The sequence below is a fragment of the Miscanthus floridulus genome, chromosome 13 (genome assembly GCF_019320115.1).
Source record: "Miscanthus floridulus cultivar M001 chromosome 13, ASM1932011v1, whole genome shotgun sequence".
NCBI lineage: Eukaryota > Viridiplantae > Streptophyta > Magnoliopsida > Poales > Poaceae > Miscanthus > Miscanthus floridulus.
In genome coordinates this window covers 71351835-71375079 of record NC_089592.1, presented here as the reverse complement: position 1 = coordinate 71375079, position 23245 = coordinate 71351835, and the positions used below count along the sequence as shown (strand labels likewise).

General features: G+C 52.5%; 1 protein-coding gene across 1 annotated transcript in view; it reads right to left on the bottom strand.

Annotated features, from left to right (window-relative positions):
* Positions 1–18: 18 nt before the first annotated feature.
* The window catches only part of LOC136499097 (structural maintenance of chromosomes protein 1-like), a 29519-nt gene continuing 6292 nt past the window's right edge, over positions 19–23245 (bottom strand). Inside the window, exons 5-18 of the mRNA XM_066494794.1 lie at positions 12547–12813; positions 12152–12422; positions 11385–11509; positions 10322–10431; positions 10120–10227; positions 9890–10029; positions 9318–9407; positions 9022–9230; positions 8759–8928; positions 8216–8325; positions 7686–8065; positions 955–1206; positions 362–589; positions 19–285 (exon numbers count right to left, since the gene is read on the bottom strand). Coding sequence (XP_066350891.1) covers positions 237–285; positions 362–589; positions 955–1206; positions 7686–8065; positions 8216–8325; positions 8759–8928; positions 9022–9230; positions 9318–9407; positions 9890–10029; positions 10120–10227; positions 10322–10431; positions 11385–11509; positions 12152–12422; positions 12547–12813 — 2509 coding nt within the window. The 3' untranslated portion in view covers positions 19–236. The remainder of the gene's footprint in view (positions 286–361; positions 590–954; positions 1207–7685; positions 8066–8215; positions 8326–8758; positions 8929–9021; positions 9231–9317; positions 9408–9889; positions 10030–10119; positions 10228–10321; positions 10432–11384; positions 11510–12151; positions 12423–12546; positions 12814–23245) is intronic.

Here is a 23245-nt window from a genome sequence, read left to right as displayed (position 1 = left end):
AATTAGGAGAAGGAATCATACAACAGGTAAAAAGGTAGATGCATGTTGGAAACATCAAGTCATCCTCCTACCACATGAATCCGGAATACTCAAGTGTCCTGTTCAGCTCATAGCTTACGCGACTAAAGCACTTATGTACACAGTAGTTAAAACGTCTAAGGGTTCACAACAGCTAGCTAGCAAACAGATATAGTGACAACTATATATATATATATATATATCCAACAAAAGTTGCTTCATGTTTCCCTATACTTTCTCAGGTCGAAGGTGAGAGTGCTCGAGCAACTGCATATCCAATCACTGTGTTAGGCATATACACAGGGGAAAAAAAGGCAAGTGCAGTAATATATACCCAACTTACCTTCGTTCTGAGTCCCTATAAACACCAACAAGTGCTTCGGCCTTGTCATAAAAACTATCCTTCAGTGATATGACTATGCTCTGAAAACCACATTCTCCATCACTGCCATGTTCATCAGCAACACGGTCACATGATTTTGATCTGATAAACCCAGCAACCTTGGCCACATTTAAATTGTCTAGAGCAGCATCTACTTCATCCAATATGAAGAACGGTGATGGCCTGAAACTGAAATTACCACAAAACTTTGTGACTTGATTGAGGCAGAAGGTGAAGCAAGATAACCAGACGCATCACAACATACAGAAAAATATGTATACATATATATTCCCCCGATAACAGTGCTCTACCCTTATCAAACTCCTGGGAAGGCCAGTAAATACTGATTCTGAATACTTCATGCGCTGATTTATTGGTCTTGGCATACCAAAATACCCAAGAGGTACTCAAGAAGCATCGAACATAAACATTACAATACTAGAACAAAACTGGAACATAAAGGAAACAAGTAGCAAAACTACTAATAATGGAGAAATCTGACATCTGCAGGCTCCAAACTACAACGAAAGAAAATTACTGGAAACATTTTATACCTGTGAATGGCAAAAAGCAAGGCCAGTGCTGCAACAGTCTTCTCCCCACCAGATAACTGTTCCATATCTCTAAACCGCTTGGTAGGTGGCATAGCTGTGTACTTGATTCCATGTAGAAATGGTTCGTCTTCATTTTCTAGATTTAAATATGCTGTTCCTCCAAGTGGATGTGTATGGCTTTTTGTCAGCTGCTTATAGATTTTGTCGATGCCTTTAGATATGTGATCAAAGGCCTCCATAAACAGCTCATACCTAAGCACCAATAGAAATAACAACAGGTAAGGTGCAATCGTCTAAGGAAAAAAAAACTACTGCAATTAACATAGAAATTATAACCCCAGGGCCCGAATATCATTCGTTCTTCTCTATTGTTTAACATGCCAGACCAACACCCAAGTTGTCACATTACATTGATGCTTGTATGACAAGGGGAAAAGTGGAATGTCAAGGGCGTCCGGACCTAGGGTAGCTGGCCCCTGACTACGGAGTTCGTAGCCACAGGTCCGTCGTCGCCGGCAAGGTTTTACCCCTCTGCCGTCGGCTTGTTGAGAGAGAGAGAGAGATTAGGGAATAATGATATTGCTTAACCTGCTCATTGTTCGGTTACATGCATATATGGCCAACCGGCCCAACCAATCACTCCTAAACTTAAGGAACAATAACAGAAACTAATCCCTCTTTCTAATCCTAGCCACTCGTGGTGGCCTCCTCCTGTGCGCGCCCAGCCCGTTCTGTGGCGCGACGTTCGTCACGGCGGCGCCTGTACGTGCGCCCCCACATGACATATCTCCCCCCCTCGAGACCCAGCTCGTCCTCGAGCTGAAAGTCGGGGTACTTGAGGCGGAAAGCTTCGAGGTCCTCCCAGGAAGCAGACTCGGCCGGCTCGCCGCGCCAGTGGACGAGCACCTGGCGAACGCCACGCGCCAAGCGAGCTTGTGTGACCTACAGTGGCGCGGGAACTACCGCACCATTGTGAATGGCCGGTAGAGTAGGGGGCGTGGCCGGGGGAACGCCGACGAACTTTTTGAGCACGCCAACGTGAAACACATCGTGGAGACGGGCCCCCGGCGGCAGTTCCAGGCGAACAGCGACGTCGTTGATGAGCTCGACGACGCGGTAGGGACCCACGTACCTGGGGCTGCAGCTTCCCCACGGTCGTCCTGGGCAGGGATGATGCGGCGCGCTGACGGAGACGGAGAAGTGCCCAGTCGCCCGGCTGGTAGGAGACCTGCCGATGCAGCCGGTCATAGTGGAGTTTCTGGGACTTCTGTGCCTGCTCCAGGCGGTGCGCACGTCCGCCAGGAAAGCCTCGCGATCCTCCATCTCCTGGGCGACAGCAGCCACCCTCGTCTCGCCGGGCTCATAAGAGCGAATGGAAGGGGGGGTCCCGGCCATAGACCACCCTGAACGGCGTGTCCCGGAGCGAAGTCTGGTACGCCGTGTTGTATGTGTACTCGGCCCAAGGCAACCAGCGGAGCCATTGGCGGGGACGATCGCCGGTGAAGCAGCGTAGGTACATCACGATGACGCGGTTGGCAGCCTCCGTCTAGCCGTCCGACTGTGGGTGGAAGGCCGATGACATGTGGAGCTTGGTGCCCAGAAGGCGCATGAGTTCACGCCAGAACGACGAAAGTGAACACCGGGTCGCGATCGGAGACGATGGACTGTGGCACACCGTGGAGGCGAACGATGTCGGAGAAGAAAGCCTAGGGCCACCGACTCTGCCGTGTACGGGTGCGCGAGGGGGATGAAGTGGCAGTACTTGCTGAACCTGTCGACGACGGAGAGGATCACCGTCTTCCCGTTCACACGGGGTAGAGCTTCGATGAAGTCCAGGCCGATGTCAGCCCAAACCGCCGACGGCACGGGCAGCGGCAGGAGCAGGCCCGACGGATGTAGATGCTCCGACTTGTACCGCTGGCAAGTAGGGCACGCCCGCACGAAGTCCTGCACAAAACGGCGCATGTTTGGAAAATGGAAGTCGCGACGGAGGCGGTGCAAGGTGCGGTGGACGCCCTCGTGTCCGTCCTCATGGACAGCCCCCACGATCTCTTGCAGCAGCGGGGAGGCGGGCGGGATGTAGAGGCGCCCATCGTAGGCGACCATGTCGTCGACGAGCGTCCAGGGCGCAGCGCGTGTGCCTGTGCGCACCTCGTGGTGGATGGCCACCAGCGCCGGGTCTGTGGCCTGAGCGTGACGCAGCCGACCGATGAAGTCGAAACGAGGCGCCGAAATGGCCAGCACGGCGCCCTCCTCAGTGGCGCAGCGGGAGAGGGCAGTCGGCCACCGTGTTATTGGAGCCGGACTTGTACTCGATGGCGAAGTCGAAGCCCAGCAGCTTGCCGACCCAATGATGCTGCGGGATCGTGGCGAGGCTGTTGGTCGAGGAGGTACTTGAGACTGTAGTGGTCCGTCTTGACGGTGAATCGCCGCCCCCACAGGTACGGCCTCCAATGCCGCACGACCTGCACCAAGCCGATGAGCTCCCGCTCGTAAGCGGCGAGGGAGCGATGACGCGGCGCCACCGGCCGGACTGAAGAACGCGATGGGGTGGCCGTCCTGGACTAGCACCTGCGCCGAAACCGTACGTCGACTGCGTCGCACTCGACGATGAACGGCTTGGCGAAGTCGGGGAGCGCCAGCACAGGGGCGGACGTCAAGGCCCCCTTAAGAGTACTGAAGGCAGTAGCGGCGTCGTCGTTCCACGTGAACCCCTCCTTCTTGAGGAGAGCGATGAGGGGGGCCGCGATGGTGCCGTAGTTGTGGACGAATTTGCGGTAGTACCCCGCCAGACCGAGGAAGCCGCGCACCGCCCTAGGCCGAGCGCGGTTGCGGCCAGTCATGGATGGCCTGGACCTTGGCCGGATCCATGGCCACGCCCTGCCGCGGAGATGGTGTGCCCGAGGTAGGCGACGGAGTCCACGCCGAAGGAGCACTTAGAGCGCTTGACGAAGAGGCTGTGCTGGCGGAGCACCGAGAGGACGACGCGAAGGTGGCGCAGATGGTCCGCCCAGGAGGAGCTGTAGATCAAGATGTCGTCAAAGAAGACAAGCACAAACCGGCGGAGGTAGGCGCGCAGCACGTCGTTCATGAGGGCTTGGAACGAGGCCGGGGCAGTTGCACAGCCCGAACGGCATGACCAAGAACTCGAAGAAGGCGTCGTGTGTCCGGAATGCGGTCTTGTCGATGTCCTCCGGCCGCATGCGGACCTGGTGGTAGCCGGAACGGAGGTCAAGCTTGGTGAAGAAGCGGGCGCCGTGTAGTTCATCCAAGAGCTCGTCTACGACCGGAATTGGGAAGGCGTCCTTGACGGTGATGGCGTTCAGCGCGCGGTAGTCGACGCAAAACCGCCAAGAGCCGTCCGCCTTCTTAACGAGGAGGACTCGGGGACGAAAACGCCGAGCTGCTGCGCCGGATCAGCCCCTGGTCAAGCATGGCGGCACACTGACGCTCCAGTTCGTCTTTGTGCAGGGCAGGGTAGCGGTATGGTCGGACGGCCACCGGCGGCGCCCCAGGCACCAAGGTGATGCTGTGGTCCCGGCTGCGCTGTGGGGGAAGGTCGCGCGGCTCGCCGAAAACGTCGTCGAAGTCCTGCCAAGAGCTCCTCGAGGAGTGAGCTGGTCGCCGTGGTCGTGCTCACGGTCGGCACCCGAGGGCCCGCGAGCCCCTGCCAGCAGAAAGAGCGGCCCCGGTAGGTGAAGGAGACCGCGTGGTTGGCGAAATCCCACACGATCGGCCCCAGGGCAGCGAGCCACCGAGTACCCAGAACGACGTCGTACCCTGCCAAAGGCATGACGAAGAGATCGGCGGGGAAAACGTGACCGCCGATGGTCAGCGGCGCGTCGCGGATGACGCCCACGCACGAGACGCGTTCGCCGTTGGCGACCATGGCCGTGAGGCGTGGTCGATGCTGGAGAGGAAGGCCAGACCGAGCAGCAGCGGCCTCCGAGATGAAGTTGTGGGTGCTGCCGGAGTCCAGCATGGCGACGAGGGACGCGGAGCCGAGCCCGACCTCCAGTTGCATCGTGTCGGTGAAGGCGACCCCGACGAGGGACTGGAGGGAGAACACAGGCGTCTCCGCGTTCCCGATGGCCTCAGTCCACCTCCGTGGCCGCGGCGTCATCGTCCTCCTCAATGCCCTCCTAGAAGAAACAGCTTCTTGCAGATGCGATTGTGGCCCCTTGTGAATTTCTCATCGCAATTGTAACAGAGGCCGAGCCGGCGGCGCTCCTCTTGTTCGGCCTGCGAGAGACGCTTGATCGTGCAGGCCCTCGATGGTGATGGTCGCGGGCGCGGCCGGTTTGGCACCCGCCGGTGCGGGCAGGGCCAGCCTGGCGGCCGGGGCCGGCAGCAGAGGGCGGGCCAGAGGTCGGGCAGCCGGGGCGGCGTACTGCTCCCGCAGTTCGAACTGGCGAGCCAAACTCATTGCAGCGGCCAAGGGTTTGGGGATTTTGGATCCTGACGTCAATGCTGAGCGACGGCTGGAGCCCCCTGTGAAGAGTTGGACCCAGCTGCGTCTCCTCGAGTGGGCCAGCGCGAGGGAGGAGCGCCTGAAACCGGCCTTGGTACTCGGCGGCCAGTGCCGGTGCGCCGGCACTCCGCCAGTTCGGCCAGCGGCGCAGAGCGCAGTGGCGAACCATAGCGCAGGTTCAGCAGCTCCTTGAAGCGGCGCCAGGACGGCGTGCCCTCGTCCGTCTGTACCTGGAGGTACCACATCTGCGCGCCGTGTTCGAGGTTGTAGGAGGCCATCCAAACCTTCTCCTTCCATGATGCGTTGTTGATGGAAGTACGACTCGCACCGATTGGTAAAAATCAGCGGATCGGAGTTCCCATCGTAACGGGGAAAATCCATCTTCTGAAAGCGCGGTGGTCGATCCTGGTGGTGCTGCCCATCCTGGCTCCCGGGCGCGTCGGACGAGGAGGACTTGTCCTTCTGGAGGTCGACCACGGTGGACTGCAGGGAAGCGACTGTCGAGGTCAGGGTCTCGATCATCCTTGCCAGATCGGCTGTAGTGAGTTCAGCCATGGCAGAGGTGATTGATGCGGCGGCGGATGGCGGCGAGAGTGGTGGGCTGGGTGGCGGCGCGGCGGTGGGATTGGGTGGCGGCTGGGTAGAGGAAGAAGAGGATCGACTGGATCGTGATACCAGGTTGTCAAGGGCGTCCGGACCTAGGGTAGCTGGCCCCTGACTACGGAGTTCGTAGCCACGGTCCGTCGTCGCCGGCGAGGTTTTACCCCTCTGCCGTCGGCTTGTTGAGAGAGAGAGAGATTAGGGAATAATGATATTGCTTAACCTGCTCATTGTTCGGTTACATGCATATATGGCCAACCGGCCCAACCAATCACTCCTAAACTTAAGGAACAATAATAGAAACTAATCCCTCTTTCTAATCCTAGCCACTCGTGGTGGCCTCCTCCTGTGCGCGCCCAGCCCGTTCTGTGGCGCGACGTTCGTCACGGCGGCGCCTGTACGTGCGCCCCCACATGACATGGAACGTAGCTGGTTCAGTTCTCAAGCACTACATAGGCCTAAGGGTGATTACCAGTCCTGGTGAGATGGGACGACAGTAATAGGTAACCAGGAAGATTGATTAGGTTTACTTGTTCTTTTTTTATGTTTGCAAGCTGCCCAGGCCTCGGGCATGATCTCAAAAGGTACTTGACAGTTGACACACATGTTTGAGACCAATACCGATACTGTGATACACATTAAATTATTAACATAAAATCCATGAGTAACAAAACCAATCTGCTTTCGTCAAAAGTATTACAAAACCACACTTTCAAGTAATACTTTTAGAGAACTGCCTTTCAGAAAACCAGTTCTAAACACTGCCATCATGTAAGCTTCACGAGACTGACAATGATGCTAATGGTTAAACTGGGTCTCGTGATCTCGTCAAATGTTATGCAAAAAGGAGTACCACACTATGATATTTGTTCTTTAAAAGTATGGTTTGTTATGAGTTTTACCAAAGTAGTACAGTTCTTTGGAATTTACTCAACCAGATATACCTAACCTCATTCTAATTTGACCAAAGATAATCTGAAATTACAATCAGTTGAAAATCAACTATGCATCCATGTTTGAGTATTTTATTTAAAAAAGAAAGCGTGCATTGCAAGAACATTAACAAAAAACTTGCATCAGTACAGTGTAAATTAAGAAAGAAGTTATCACTGTAAAAACTCCTTAGAGCTTTCTTCTAGCATCACCAATATAACCAGACTATCATCTACTCCCTTTGTCCTAAAATAGAAGGCGCAACTCCCTCAGACACTAAGATCAAGGAGCGAATTAACTTCCATGCAATAGAGGTGCTTTGGCTTGCGCCCATTTTACTGGGACGCCGCATGAGTGCATGCAAAAACAGGCTAACCAATTAGCTTCCACGTTTAATTGTTCCCCGTTCCCACATGCTTAATTTTATCGATCCCGCAGAGCCATGCAACCGGCAGCATATTAAATTACGCATGCTGAGTATACGAATGCCAAGAATTGGGCACCCTGTATTACAGGACTAGAAAAAAAAGCAATTATGCCTTCTATTCTAGGACAGAGGGAGTAAAAGATAAAGAACTTCAGTTCCATAAAGAAAAAGATAGCATGAGTCTCCAAAGTGCAATGGAAGAAATCTTGCAAGTCCTTACAAAAGATATATCATCCTAGAAAATAACTTAATTCTATGTCACCAACTTCATATGGTGATAAGAAAATGATTGGGCAATACCTCCTTTGCTTGACTGAGTTATATTTATCAGATATCTCTCGTTCTTCTTTCCTAGCTGCTTCAAACCTTTCAGTAACCTCCTTTTCCTTTCTTTGGAGTGCATCATATTGATCCAGTGCTTTTAGATTAGGGGCAGTGCGCTCAATATCAGCCAGTAGCACACCTGTTCTTTTTTTGAACTCTGCCTCATGTTTGTCACGTTCAGAAGGTCGCATATCCTGCAGATGGCTTTTGCTAAGCTGACTGTAATCAAGGATTGGTTCTTGTGAGGATGTTCCGGTATCCATTGGGTCATTTACTGTAGGAAGCTTCAACTGTTCAAGTTCACACTTCTCATGAACCTCCCGCTGGCGTAATATAAGCTGTGCAAGTTGTCCCTCCTACAAGTCAATGGATGGTTTCATTATCATCAATATTTCAATACACAAACAAATGAAGCAAGCAATCTTTGAACAGACCTCAGCCATGACACTGCTAAAAGTACATAAAAGAACTCTTGATTGAAGAGAACAGCTGTTAGAAAAGCCTACCTTTGATTTCACTTGGCGATCCAGCTTTGCCAATGTAGATGCAACATTACTATTCTGCTCCTTTAATTCATCAATAACCTTCTCACATTCGTCCGACTTGGATTTCCAGTCTGTATAGGGCAATAAAGAGGTCCATGAAATCACTAGAAATATCAACAGAAGAATGAATATTGCATTCACTAGAAATATCAACAGAAGAAAGAATATTGCATTCACTAGAAATATCAACAGAAGAATGAATATTGCATTATGGCATTTGGAAAATTTATCATCATTTGACATAAATGTATAGGTACGTATCTAATAACAAAAGGAACTGAAGCAACAGTTGATGAATTTAAATATAAAATTAATGCATCCTTAAGAAAGCATTTTAGGTTTCTTCAAGTTGTAAGAGCTTGCTGGGCCAAGGGTTTTGAAGGCATAGCTTTGGAAGAGCTGGATTTAAAAGTTATAGCACAATGTGACATGTATTCACGGAACTATAGCTACTTCACCAAGAACTATCAACAAGAAAATAGATAAGATGCTTCAAATGTGCACCATCAGCCTCAGTCTTCAGTTCTTCCATCTGAGCCAAAATTTGTTTCTCTTCAGCCTTAGCACCAGACTCTCTCTCCTGTAAGCCCTTCAGCTCTTTCTCTAGGGACTCATGTGTCTCCATTAACTTCACAATTGGTGCTTGTGTATCTCGCTTTTGTTCATATTCAAGCCTGCAGAACAAGATATTGTTCATACTCGAAAATGCATGTGCAGTCAAAGCGAAATTTTAGTCAGTGCTAAATCCCTGTCACTGTGTTACATACTGGTATTTCAATTTTGACATTTGGTTACTTAGGCTTAGCTTCCTCTCCTGTAGTGCTTGAGCATCTTTTAGCTGCCTTTCTTCATACTCGCGGATATTCTTCACACCAACTGAAATGCTAAAATCTCTGTACACCTTGTCCACAATGTCATTAATTTTTTTCTCAAGTTTTCTTACTTCTGCTTCCCTCTCAGCAATACGGGTCTCAAGCTAAAGAAACAAAATGAGCAACCAACGCAAAAGTAACAGTTCAGCCCTGATGAAACAACAGGTGAAACATCTTCAACAAAATATTACCTCCTCCTCTCCAGGCTTCAGATGTTTAACCTCTGCCTCAATATTACTCCTCTCAGATGCTAATTTAGCTAGTTTCCCTCTAAGGTTATTCTGCAAAAATGATTCAATTTAAAAGAAAGTCTCTAACAATGGATTAATACAGAGAAGCATCCCCAATTACAACAAGGAGGGAGCAAGAGAGACAGAGAGAACCTTCAGCTAATAAAGGGAATAGCATTGGCCTAGGATCCCTATACAAAGCTAAGTAGTGGTAAAAACATTAACAGGGAGATAATTGGCAATAGAAATCAATTTGGCAAGTCATGTTTCCCAGGCAACTCAAGCTAAAACCACGTAAAAGTATTTTTCTTTTGACAGGGAACAATATCCAAGACCAAGAGCCATACTGAACAAATAGCTGTATAAATGAAAAGAAAGAAAAAAATGAGATAAAGTCAAATAGACATTGATTAGCTTGCCCTCTATGAAATTTCCTCCACCACAGGTTAAAGTACTTTCTTACTTGATGGTTATCCACTCAGATGATGGGGAAAAAATCATCAATCATTATCTGGTTTATTAGTCAAACCAACCTGTTCAACATTCGAGTAGTGCAACTTTTTCTCAAGTCCAGTTATTTTCTCAGATATGGCAAGCTCCTTTCTCTGCAGCTCCCTGGGGGAACCAAGTTCTGACATTTCAGTTTCCCACTGATTTTTCTTCTTCTTCAAAGCTGCAATACAAATTGCAAGAAGAGCTAGTAAGACATTGCCAAATAGCACACATATTTTAATATGTAATAAAGAGATTGCACAATACAGACATTCTATTGTGCTGTCATCCCATTTGTTTGATCTAGCTTCCATCCCCCCACTTGTTCCACCAGTCATCGTGCCAGATTTAGTCAGCAGAATCCCATCGACAGTAACAACTAAATGCAACACATTATATATCACGATAAGCATAAAAAGAACCAAACAAGAAAAAATGCTGCCTCAGAATAAGCACAAGATATATGCCCTTACCTTTATACCTTTCACCACTCCAACTTAAGGCTTTAGCTTCATCAAGTTTATCACAGACAAGTGTATTTCCAACAGCATACAGAACTGCTTTCTCCAAAACTCGGTCAAAAGTACAATGTTAAGGTACAAAAATCAACATGTCAAGAAAATGGTATAGTTTAAGAGCCATTAACTTTTCTCCATGAGCTATTATTGCAAAAAATGCAAAATCACACGTGGGCAGGCAATCATGCACAATAAAACTAAGGGCAGGGCTTAGTGAAAGGTTGCAATCATGTCTTCTTACAAAATTAGAAGAAAATGTTTAACTAGAAAGTGGATGAATATATGGGCAAACGATAGATATCACATTTGATGGAAATCATCAAGTGCGAAGCAGAACATGGCAACGTTGTTTCATAAATACATTGTTATGTTGAGAGATTAATTCACAACAATATGATGATTTTACATTTTAGGCAATAGTAGGAATGAAGTACATGTTTCAAGGCATGGAAACACAAATCTTTCCCTTACTGACAGATGCATTCACGCCTTTTAGCAAATACAGTAGAGGAGCTTTATCAACAAGAGATTGGATAGATGGGCAAAAGATGGATAGCACATTTGATGAAAGTGACCAGGTCAGAAGCAAAAAATCAGAAGTGGATCTTTCAAATGTATCTACACTTACAATGCTGAGAGATTAATTCACAACAGCATTACTTTGAGCAATGGTAGGGAAACAGGTAAATGTTTGAAACGTTGCATGGAAACACAATTGTCCTCCTAGTGACAGATGCACCCCATATCTATACCATGAATTATACATCTGGGCGTCTGCACTCATTAGCATCAGCATGGGTACTGAACCACCTCGAAAATTCTTGAGGACATTAAAGATATATAATATACTCAACAAGAATACATCTAATATGCATGGCTTCAAGACTATTGTGCATAAATATATGTTCATCTAGAATATAGACATTTGATTTGACTGCTCAAAATAATTCTTCTGCAAAAATAAATAAATAAAATAATTTATTATTTACACAGCAAGCAGCCAACTTGATAAGGATATTGAATGACATCAAAAACTAACTGCGCAGATCCACCAAGAGTTCGCAGCTTCTCAATTATCGGTTTCACACGGACTGATTGCAAGGGAATAAATGTCTGCGGAGGATGCCGCTGCTCCTTCAGATACTGCAGCACATAAAACATAAAGTAGCTCATTTAAACTTATGTCTAGCCAGAAAGTTTGAATGCAAAGGCAGGAAAGAATATAAGTTTGAATGCAGCAGGCAGAACGGAATGGATAAATAGAAAAGGAAAGCATATTTCATTAAGACATAAATAAGTACCTTACTAACATAGAGTAGTAATGATAAAATTGTGTTCAGCTGCCTCTTGAAAATAATGGAGTGCTTGTGTGAACAAATATGTAGTCCAAAGACAGTCATTTTAAATATGTATGACTTCATAAATTTCTGCTGTATGAGATTTGCATTGACTTGATGCAAATGGACATGAGGATGCGCGATACCGCAATCTCAACAAAAATCATGGATCCATCTAAGGGTTATTTACCATCCTTCACATCCACATGACTATATGAGTTAGTGCATCACAAAAACATAGGTGTTTATCCCTTTTATCATGCCCAAACAAGCAAGTGTGAGGGGTTAGGCATTTTCATTCCATTTAAGAGGTTCAGTATTTCTAGAAAGTGCATTTTGGATTAAGCAAGAAAGAAAAAGAACTCTGATTGAGTGCTACAACAGGTAAAATATATGTTCCTAGTAAACAGGAGTAGAAGAATTAGCAACAAAAATCGTGAAAGAGCACCTTAATGCATTCCTTTCCAGTGTTCTCGTCTTCTACTACAACCGCATCCATGAATTTCCCCATGGCAACAGTAACAGCAAGGTTATATTTCTTCTGTGAGGGCCTGCAAAGTTCAAGCATGCGGCCATGGACTCCAGGGAATAGCCGCTTTAGATTTCCAACAGTTTCTTTTAATCGAGCATCACGCTCACTTTCATGCTTGTCAGCTTTAAGCTCCCGTAGTTTTGTTTCTATTTCATCCACCCTCTGCTTCAGATATTGGTACCTAGATCTGCACAAAACTTGTTAATAAGTGTATTGAGAATTAAAAACATATTGATAGTGAAGGAAAACTTGTGCCAAAGGACTTGAAGCTACACCATATCAAAAAATCAAAGAATTTGGTATAGACTAACCCTGAAGATTGGCGTTCCTTTGCAATTTTGTCGTGTTCCTCATGCAAGTGTGTGAGCTCATTTTCAAGCTTGGGGATAGAATGGAGAATCTTGTTAAGTTTTGTCTGCAGTTCACGCTCTTGTGATGATATCTCGTCCTTACGGCTTTCCAGCTGCTGCAAGTTCTCCACTAAATTCTTTTTTGCTTCAACATCAGCATTTAATTTTTTGTCTATAACTTCCTTCTCATCTCTTAGCTTTGCTGTCTTCATTCCTGCGTCCTCCTTACTGTAACAAAAGTAAAGTGCAGTTAGGATGGCATTGAAGCCAGAGGAATAATAAATGGAAATGGTATGAGATAAGTTTGAAGTTATCTATTTTACTCATGATTGGAAAAGGCTGTTATGGAGCGAGCTACTGAGGAAAAGGCCAATTAGTATTTGCTAATTTTAACAAATGGAAATTTCATTGAGCTTAACACACCAAACCCAAAATCATGTCAATGAGATGGTTGTGTAGGTTATCAAATATTGAAAACTTAACAGTTACCTTGATAAGCATGATATTTTTCAGTACAAGTGTTGTGTAGATATTTTTCAGTTCAAGTGTTGCATAGCCACAAAACCACTGTGGGCCCATAAATAAAGTGTTAAGAGGCCAGTTAGGTGCTGTAAAAGGCCACACAAGGAAAAGGTAGGCTCTTGCTCTTCAATTGTTTATTTTGATTATTCATAGCTGAAGCCTGAACCTCTCCCTCCCTCTGGTTTTTCGTTCCATTTTTACAAGTGAGAGCGAATAGGTCTCGGGAAATTGTGATAGATTGATATGGGTACAGGGAGTACATTATATAGGCAAGGATCAGGAAGGGTTTATAGAAACACCCAATCAACGGTGATCCTTGCCTAATCAATGATCATCTACCATAATCCCTAGAGGCAGCCCACCCAATAGGCTTGGGCGCCAGGCCCATGGCCAGCCTATAGGCGCCTATTCTAACACGCCCCCGCAGTCGAATCGTCAGCCACTCTGCACGTTTAAACTGAACCTAAACTCCACGAAGTGAAGATCAATCTCAATGTGCTTGGTTCGCTGATGCTGTATCGGGTTGGAGGTCATGTAGACGGCACTGATGTTGTCGCAATACACCAGTGTGGTGTGGCGGAGAGGGGCATGCAGCTCTAGAAGAAGCTGGCGTAGCCAGGTGGTCTTAGCAACTCCATTGGCCACCGCGCGATACTCGGCTTCAGCACTGGATCTTGACACCATGTTCTTGCGCTTGGAGGACCAGGAGACAAGATTGTCGCCAAGAAACACAGCATAGCCCGAGGTGGACTTGCGGGTGTCTGAACAACCAGCCCAATCAGCGTCGGTGTAGACGACAAGATCAGCCGAAGTAGACGGTCGCAGCAGGAGACCAAGGTGGAGAGTGCCTCGAACATAGCGCAGAATCCGCTTCAGAGCTGCAAGGTGAGGCTCACTAATGGATAAGTCTCATGTGTGGCTGGTCTTTGTGGGGCTATGATGCTCACATGGTCATGGTCCTTGTGGCTGTTTTTCTGTTTTTAGGACAGCATCTTAGACTAGAGGACAGCATATTAGCATCTTAGACTAGCATCTTGGCATATGCTTGGCTGGCTAGTAGCCTATAAATATGTAACCCCAACCCCTCAGGTTGGTATGGCATTTGTGTGAGCTTGTGTGAGAAATAGACAAGAAAATTGTCCCAACTCCTAGTGTCATCCTCTCTCGATGAGAGTAAGAATTCTCCTACTACCAAGAGTGAGAATTCAGCGACTAACAACTGGTATCAGAGCCGTATTATCCTATAGCTTGAGCATCTCTTGCTCATCTTCTCTCCCAGCCCCACAACAGCCCCAGCTGTTGGCAGCAGCAGCTCCTCCAGCCGCTCCTAGTTCACTCCTCTCCCAGCTTGTCTGAAGCAGCCCTCTCCCCACGCAGCAGCCCCCCGGTAGCGCGTCATGTCCGCAGGGCAGTCTCAGCGCTCGGTCGCCTCGAGCACGCGGCGTCGGCAGGAGGCCGAACTTGCCGCGGCAGAGGAACGCGAGCGAGCGGCGGCAGAGACCGCTGCGGCGGCGGCAAGGGCGTCGAGGCTGGCAGCGGCGGAGCTGGCAGCAGCCAGAGCAGAGGCGGAAGCAGCGGCGGCGGCGAATGCAGCGCGTGCGGCGGCGGCGGAGGTCGAGGCTCTGCGCGGCAGCATCGGCAGCTCCATTTCCGCTGACGACACCGCCGACGCGGACCTCGAGCTGCTAGGGAGGGAGGCAGCGCGAGCGTGGGCGGCGCAGTGGGCAGCCGCACACGTCCACGAGCGTGGCGGTAGCCTAGACAGGCGCGGACGCGCCGGCGGCGCTCCTGGAGGAGGCGCGCACGGCGGTGGCGCTCCTGGGGCAGCCGCGCACGCCCACGAGCGCGGTGGCAGCCCAGACAGGCGCGGACGCGCCGGTGGCGCTCCTGGAGGAGGTGCGCACGGCGGCGGCGCTCCTGGAGGAGGCGCGCACGGCAACGGTGGCGGACGGGTCGATGGAGAGCACGGCCTTCACAGGCAGCATGGCTCTCTCTCCCCGGATCGGTACCGACGGGTCGATGGAGAGCGCGGCCTTCACAGGCAGCGTGGCTCTCTCTCCCCGGATCGGTACCGTGGTTACCACGGGCTCCAGGCTGTTGTCAGGGACGTCGGTCCCGATGGTGGGTGGCCTACCCTCACCAAGACCAACTACGTCGAGTGGGTTGCGGTGATGAGGGTAAAGCTCCAGGTGCGGCACATGTGGGAGGCAGTCCGGTATGGCGACGTCGACTACGACCTAGATCGACGAGCGCTGGATGCTCTCATCGCTGCAGTCCTGCCCGAGATGCAGTTCTCGCTTACCAGCAAGCGGACTGCCAAGAGGCTTGGGACGCCATCGCTGCGGCACGCATCGGCAGCGACCGCGCCCGCAAGTCCACACTGCAGGCACTTCGCAAGGAGTGGGAGAACCTGGCCTTCAAGCCAGGTGAGGACGTTGATGACTTTGCTCTCCGTCTCAACACACTGTTGCAGAAGATGGTGCAGTTCGGCGACGACACTTACGGCGAGGAGAGAGCTGTCGAAAAGCTCTTCCGCTGCGTCCCCGAGAAGTACAAGCAGATGGCTCGCTCGATCGAGTCTCTGCTGGATCTCTCCACGATGTCGATCGAGGAGGCGATAGGTCGCCTCAAGGTCGTCGACAGCGATGAGCCACAGTCCCTCTCGGGGCCCATCACCACTGGCGGGAAGCTCCTCCTCACTCGGGAGCAGTGGCTTGCCAGCCAAGGTGACCGGAGGAAGGGGGAGCCTTCTTCCGCGACAGGCGGCCGCAAGCGTGGCAAGCCACGCAAGGCGCGCAGAGACGCCCAGGCCGGGGCGCGAGGACGTGCCGAGGGTGATGCCCGCTGGAGGCGCCCAGGGCGGCGCCGCCGGCAGCACAAGCCGGCACGAGACGACGCCTGCCGCAACTGCGGCCAGCTTGGCCATTGGGCCAAGGACTGTCGACAGCCACGACGCTGGCCAGGCCCACGTCGCACAGGCGGAGGAGGAGCCGGCTCTGTTCATGGCACATGCCAGCATCGAGCTACCTCCAGCGGCACCGGCCGCAGCGGCTCTCCTCCACCTTGACGAGCCAAAAGCACACGCCCTCCTCGGCGACAGCTTCGGCAACGACAAGACTGACGGGTGGTGCCTCGACACCGGCGCCACCCATCACATGACCGGTCGACGGGAGTTCTTCACCGAGCTTGACTCTAGCGTCCGAGGCTCCGTCAAGTTTGGGGATGCCTCCGGCGTGGAGATCAAGGGCGTCGGCTCCATCATCTTCACCGCCGTGTCTGGTGAGCACAAGGCTGCTCACCGGAGTCTACTACATCCCCGCGTTGAGGAACTCCATCATCAGCTTGGGACAGCTGGATGAGAACGGTTCGCGCGTGGTGGTTGAGGACGGAGTCATGAGGATTTGGGATCGTCGTCGTCGCCTTCTTGCCAAGGTATCCAGAAGCGCAAATCGACTCTACGTCCTTAACGTGCAGGTGGCACAACCCCTCTGTCTCGCTGCTCGTCGGGACGACGAGGCGTGGCAGTGGCACTGAGCGTTTCGGGCACCTTCACTTTGAGGCCCTGAAGCGGCTCAGTGCCACGGAGATGGTGCGAGGCCTGCCTGTGCCTCGACCATGTGGAGCAGCTCTGCGACGTCTGCATGTTGACGAAGCAGAGGCGACTCCCTTTTCCCCAGCAGGCGAGCTTTCGAGCCAAGGAGAGGCTCGAGCTCGTGCATGGGGACTTGTGTGGCCCGGTGACACCGGCCACACCAGGGAGGACGACGCTACTTCCTGCTGCTCGTCGACGACCTCTCCCGCTACATGTGGGTGATGGTCCTCGGCAGCAAGGGAGAGGCTGCCGGACGCCATCAGACGCGCGCAGGCTGCTGCGGAGGCGGAGTGCGGCCGCAAGCTGCGCGTGCTGCGCACCGACAACGGCGGCGAATTCACGACGGCTGAATTCGTGTCGTACTACGCTGACGAGGGCATTCAGCGCCACTACTCCGCGCCGTACAGCCCGCAGCAGAACGGCGTCGTCGAGCGGCGCAACCAGACGGTTGTGGGGATGGCTCAGGGCCCTCCTCAAGCAGAGGGGGATGCCGGCTGTCTTCTGGGGAGAGGCGGTGGTGACGGCCGTCTACATCCTCAACCGCTCGCCTACCAAGGCGCTCGACGGCAGGACGCCGTACGAGGCTTGGCATGGGCGCAAGCCGGCGGTCTTCCACTTGCGGGTCTTCGGCTGCCTCGCGTTCGCCAAGGAGCTTGGCCACATCAGCAAGCTCGACGACAGGAGCACTCCGGGAGTGTTCATCGGCTACGCGGAGGGCTCGAAGGCCTACCGCATCCTCGACCCGAAGACACAGCGTGTGCGCACGGCGCGCGACGTTGTGTTCGACGAAGGGCGAGGATGGGCGTGGGACAAGGCAGTGGACGACGGCTCGGCTCCGACGTACGACGACTTCACTGTCGAGTACGTCCACTTCGAGGGAGCTGGGGGAGTAGGCAATTCTTCTTCGGCGAGCGCGTCTACCCCAGTCTCCGAGCCTCCACCGACCCCGGCACCTGCTACTCCGACAGCACCACGCTCTCCAGCCAGGAGCTCGGCTGCGATGAGCTCTTCGCCGGCTCCACCACAGCCGGCAACGCCACGCACTCCAAGCACCGACAGGCACCACTCCGGGCACGTCTACTCCACCACCAGCTCGTGTCGAGCACGGCCCGGTTGAGCTCGCTACTCCGCTCTCACGACGAGGAGCGCGTCGACGCGTACCACGACGGCGAGCCGTTGCGGTACCGTACGGTGGAGAACCTTCTCGGCGACCAGCCGGTGCCGGGACCGGTGCCTCACGACCTGGAGGCGCAGTTGCACCTTGCGTGTGACGACGGCGAGCCTCGGTCGTTTGCAGAGGCCGAGAGACACGCGGCATGGCGCGCCGCGATGCAGTTGGAGATGGATGCGGTTGAGAAGAACCGCACCTGGGAGCTTGCTGACCTTCCTCGTGGTCACCGCGCGATCACCCTTAAGTGGGTGTACAAGTTGAAGAGGGATAAAGCCGGCGCCATCGTCAAGCACAAGGCTCGCTTGGTGGCACGAGGTTTCGTGCAGCAGGAGGGGGTCGACTTCGACGACTGCCTTTGCTCCCTGTGGCACGGATGGAGTCCGTGCGACTCCTCCTTGCGCTAGCTGCCCAGGAGGGCTGGCGTGTTCATCACATGGACGTCAAGTCGGCGTTCCTTAACGGCGACTTGAAGGAGGAGGTCTACGTGCACCAGCCGCCGGGATTTGCGATCCCCGGCAAGGACGGGCAAGGTGCTCCGCCTGCGCAAGGCCCTCTATGGCTTGCGGCAGGCACCGAGGGCGTGGAATGCCAAGCTGGATTCCACGCTAAAGGGGATGGGCTTCGAGCAAAGCCCGCACGAGGCGGCCATCTACCGACGGGGCAATGGAGGTAATGCCCTGCTGGTGGGTGTCTACGTCGACGACTTGGTGATCACCGGACACCAAGGATGCGGAGGTGGCGGCATTCAAGGAAGAGATGAAGGCCACCTTCCAGATGAGTGACCTAGGGCCTCTCTCCTTCTACCTGGGAATCGAGGTACACCAGGATGACTCTGGGATCACGCTTCGACAGACCGCCTACGCCAAGCGCGTCGTTGAGCTAGCTGGGCTCACCGACTGCAACCCAGCTCTCACTCCGATGGAGGAGAGGCTGAAGCTGAGCTGCGACAGCACGACGGAGGAGGTAGACGCTACGCAGTACCGGCGTCTTGTGGGGAGCCTTCGCTACCTCGCCCACACACGGCCGGACTTGGCATTCTCCGTCGGCTACGTTAGTCGGTTCATGCAGCGACCGACGATGGAGCACCAGCAGGCTGTGAAGAGGATCATCCGCTATGTTGCGGGGACTCTCGACCACGGCCTCTACTACCCGAGGTGCCCTGGGGCGGCACACTTCGTCGGATACAGCGACAGCGACCATGCCGGCGACATCGACACCAGCAAGAGCACGAGCGGGATCCTCTTCTTCCTCGGCAAGTGCCTCGTTAGCTGGCAGTCGGTCAAGCAGCAGGTGGTGGCCCTGTCCAGCTGCGAGGCCGAGTACATAGCGGCCTCCACCGCTTCGACTCAGGCGCTCTGGCTCGCTCGACTGCTTGGTGATCTCCTCGGCAGAGACACTAGAGCGGTGGAGCTCAGGGTGGACAGCAAGTCCACTCTGGCCCTGGCAAAGAACCTCGTGTTCCACGAACGCAGCAAGCACATCCGGGTGAGGTACCACTTCATCCGAGGCTGTTTGGATGAAGGGAGCATCAAGGCGAGCTACATCAACACCAAGGACCAGCTTGCAGACCTGCTCACCAAGCCCCTTGGGAGGATCAAGTTCCTTGAGCTCTGCTCCAGGACCGGGATGGTTCAACTCTCCCACAAGACGACGCACAAGACTTAGGGGGAGAATGATGGATAAGTCTCATGTGTGGCTGGTCTTTGTGGGGCTATGATGCTCACATGGTCATGGTCCTTGTGGCTGTTTTTCTGTTTTTAGGATAGCATCTTAGACTAGAGGACAGCATCTTAGCTAGGACAGCATATTAGCATCTTAGACTAGCATCTTGACATATGCTTGGCTGGCTAGCAGCCTATAAATATGTAACCCCAACCCCTCAGGTTGGTATGGCATTTGTGTGAGCTTGTGTGAGAAATAGACAAGAAAATTGCCCCAACTCCTAGTGTCATCCTCTCTCAATGAGAGTAAGAATTCTCCTACTACCAAGAGTGAGAATTCAGCGACTAACACTCACGAGGGTCGTGCATATGAAGACAGACTTGCTGCACAGCATATGCAATATCCGGCCGGGTGAACGTTAGGTACTGTAAGGCTCCAGCGAGGCTGCGAAAGTCTGAAGGGTCAGACACAGGGGTGCCATCTGCTGCAGCAATCTTTGGATTGGTGTCAACTGGAGTGGACACGGCTTACACTATGTCATCACGGCGCGATCAAGAATGTCCAGCATATATTGTCGCTGAGAAAGAAGAAGGCCATCACCACTGCGCTGAACATGCATACCGAGGAAGTAATGCAGTTCACCAAGGTCCTTCATAGCGAACTCCCGATGAAGGGCTGAGATGATCTGCCGAAGAAGGCCGGTTGAGGAGGCTGTGAGGACGATGTCATCAACATAGAGCAACAGGTAAGCTTGTGTCTGATCCGCGCTGGTAAACGAAGAGCGAGGTGTCTGACTTGGCTTCAGCAAACCCAAGGGACAGCAAGTGTGTGGCCATGAAACTGTACCAAGCATGAGGGGCCTGCTTGAGGCCATATAGTGACTTCTTCAGGTGACAAACATAGTCCGGATGAGCTGGATCTTCGAACCCAGACGGCTGCTGACAATAAACTGTCTCTGTCAGGTTGCCATGAAGAAAGGTGTTCTTCACATCAAGCTGGTGGATGGGCCAACGGCGAGAGAGAGCCAGAGAGAGCACCGTGCGAACAGTAGCAGGCTTCACCACGGGACTGAATGTCTCATCAAAGTCCACACCAGGCCGCTGGGTAAAGCCGCGGAGAACCCAGCGCGCCTTATGCCTTTCGAGGGAGCCATCAGACTGAAACTTGTGCTTGAAGATCCACTTGCCGGTGACGACGTTGACCCGAGGGGGGCGAGGCACGAGATCCCAAGTGTGATTCTTCAGCAAGGCATTGTGTTCCTCTTCCATTGCAGCTCGCCACATGGGGTCGGCAAGAGCGCTACGGAAGGCCTTCGGTATCGGTGACATAGACGTAGCGTTGTACGTAGCAGACATCCAAAAACCGCTCTTCGAACGTGTGCCCATGGCGTGCTGGTTGGTCACAGGAGGGACAGCAACAGCCCCTTTGGGCATTGGGAGAGGCGCGGCTTGGGCGGCTGGTGCAGGTGCAGCCGGGGCGGCGATGACAGGAGCAGTTGGAGCAGGCTGTGGTCGAGGCCGGCACGTGTAGTGGTAGTCGAAGGCGCGGTCTGGACAAAGAGGCGGGAACCCGGGCGGGGGCCCGCGGGCTGCCTGAGGAGGTGACACCGGCACTATGGAGCCCGCGGTCGGTGCTGGAGACTGCGAGCTCGCGCGAAGCGTTGGCGGGATGTACAGCTGGCGAGGTGGAGCGCCTCCAGTCGTGCAGGGCACGTCCTGAGCCGCATGTGGCGCGGGAGGGGTCTCTGGCGTCCGCAGCGTAGGCGGGATGTAGAGCGCGGGCGCCGGGGGATTAGCGGTGTCTGCTGGGGGATCAGTAGCAGCCACCGAAGGCGTCGGGGGCACCCCAGGCACAGTCTCAGAGGGACCAGCAGGGGCGCTGGTGACGTCAGAGGTGCTGGATGGTGTTCCTGCAGACAAAAACTTGTGCAACAGTCCAATAGGAGCGGGCACAACATCAGTAGCATCAAGAAACTCAAAGTCCGCCGGAATACTAGGACCATTGCGCTCAGCAAAGGGGAAGGCCATTTCATCGAAGTTGACGTGCTGGGAGATGATGACTCTATTGGTGGAGAGGTCAAGGCAGCGGTATCCTTTGTGGTGAGCGGAGTAGCCTAGGAAGACGCACAAGGCAGACCTAGGAGCGAGTTTATGAGGAGCGGTGGCGGACAGGTTTGGATAACACTTGCAGCCAAAGACTCGTAGGTGATCATACGCCGGCGGCGTGCCGTACAAGGCAAGGTGGGGCGTGGAGAACTGTAGAGTCTTGGTGGGTAGTATGTTAAGAAGAAGAGTCGTTGTGGAGAGGGCCTCCGCCCAGTAGGAGGGAGGCATACAACAACAACAACAACAACAAAGCCTTTAAGTCCCAAACAAGTTGGGGTAGGCTAGAGTTGAAACCCAACAGAAGCAATCAAGGTTCAGGCACGTGAATAGCTGTCTTCCAAGCACTCCTATCTAAGGCTAATTCTTTGGGTATATTCCATCCTTTCAAGTCTCCTTTTATTGCCTCTACCCAAGTCCATCCTTTCAAGGCACATGAGTAGGAGGGAGGCATAGACGCCTGAAAAAGCAGTGAGCGAACGACATTATTGATGGCAGCAAATAATTCGTTCAACTTTACCATTTTGAGGCGAGGTGTAGGGGCAGGACATACGAAGATGGATGCCCTGTGTGAGGAAGAAGTGACGGGTGCTAGAGTTGTCAAACTCTTTCCCGTTGTCGCACTGGACAGCCTTGGCGTGGGCGCCAAATTGGGTGGAGGCGTGGGCGATGAAGTGGGCAAGCGTATTGTAAGTGTCAGATTTGAGTCGCAAAGGAAAAGTCCATAAGTAGTGAGTGCAATCATCAAGTATGACCAAATAGTATTTGTAACCAGAAACACTGACAACTGGAGATGTCCATAAGTCACAATGAATAAGATCAAACTTGCTAGACGCACGAGAGGTGGACGAATGAAAGGGCAGACGAACATGACGCCCTAACTGACAAGCGTGACATAGATCTGAACAATCCTGAATGTGACGGGAAACAGTAGACGCAAGCTTCGACAACGCCTCATGACCGGGGTGACCGAGATGCCGATGCCATAGTGAGGAGGGAGCCTGAGCGACAAAGGAGTGTGCTGGAGGTAGGCGCAGTGGATATAGCGGCCCGGAGCTAATGCACCTGACGATCTCGGTCCGAGATGGAAGAACCTTCACAGAACAACCAGCAGGGTCAAACTCAATAGAACAGTTGTTGTCGATAGTGAATAGTTGTTGTCGATAGTGAATTGGCACACAGAGATGAGATTCTTAATAAGTTGTGGCGACACAAGAACATTATTAAGACGTAAAGTAGGGGACAACTCTGTGAAACCAGTGGCAGTAACAGGAAGCATGGAACCATTACCGACAACAATAGATGAAGGAGTAGGATACCGCGGGAATAGAACATGTGAAAGGGAGGAAGACTGAGATGTCATATGTGAAGTAGCACCTGTGTCGAAGTACCACTCGTTGGACGAGGGAGGGGTCAGCGACGTCGTGCTGAAGGCGGAGGCGAGGGCCATCTGGTCCCAAGAAGGGAGGTCGGCCACAGGATTGTAATACCCCGGGGCGACCCACTGTCCTAAGCCATCAGAGGCAGCGACGGTAGCAGGCTGCTGGTGGGCGACGAGTGCCTGCTGCTGCTGGGCGAGGAGGGCCTGCTGCTATGTCTGCTGCTGTGCCT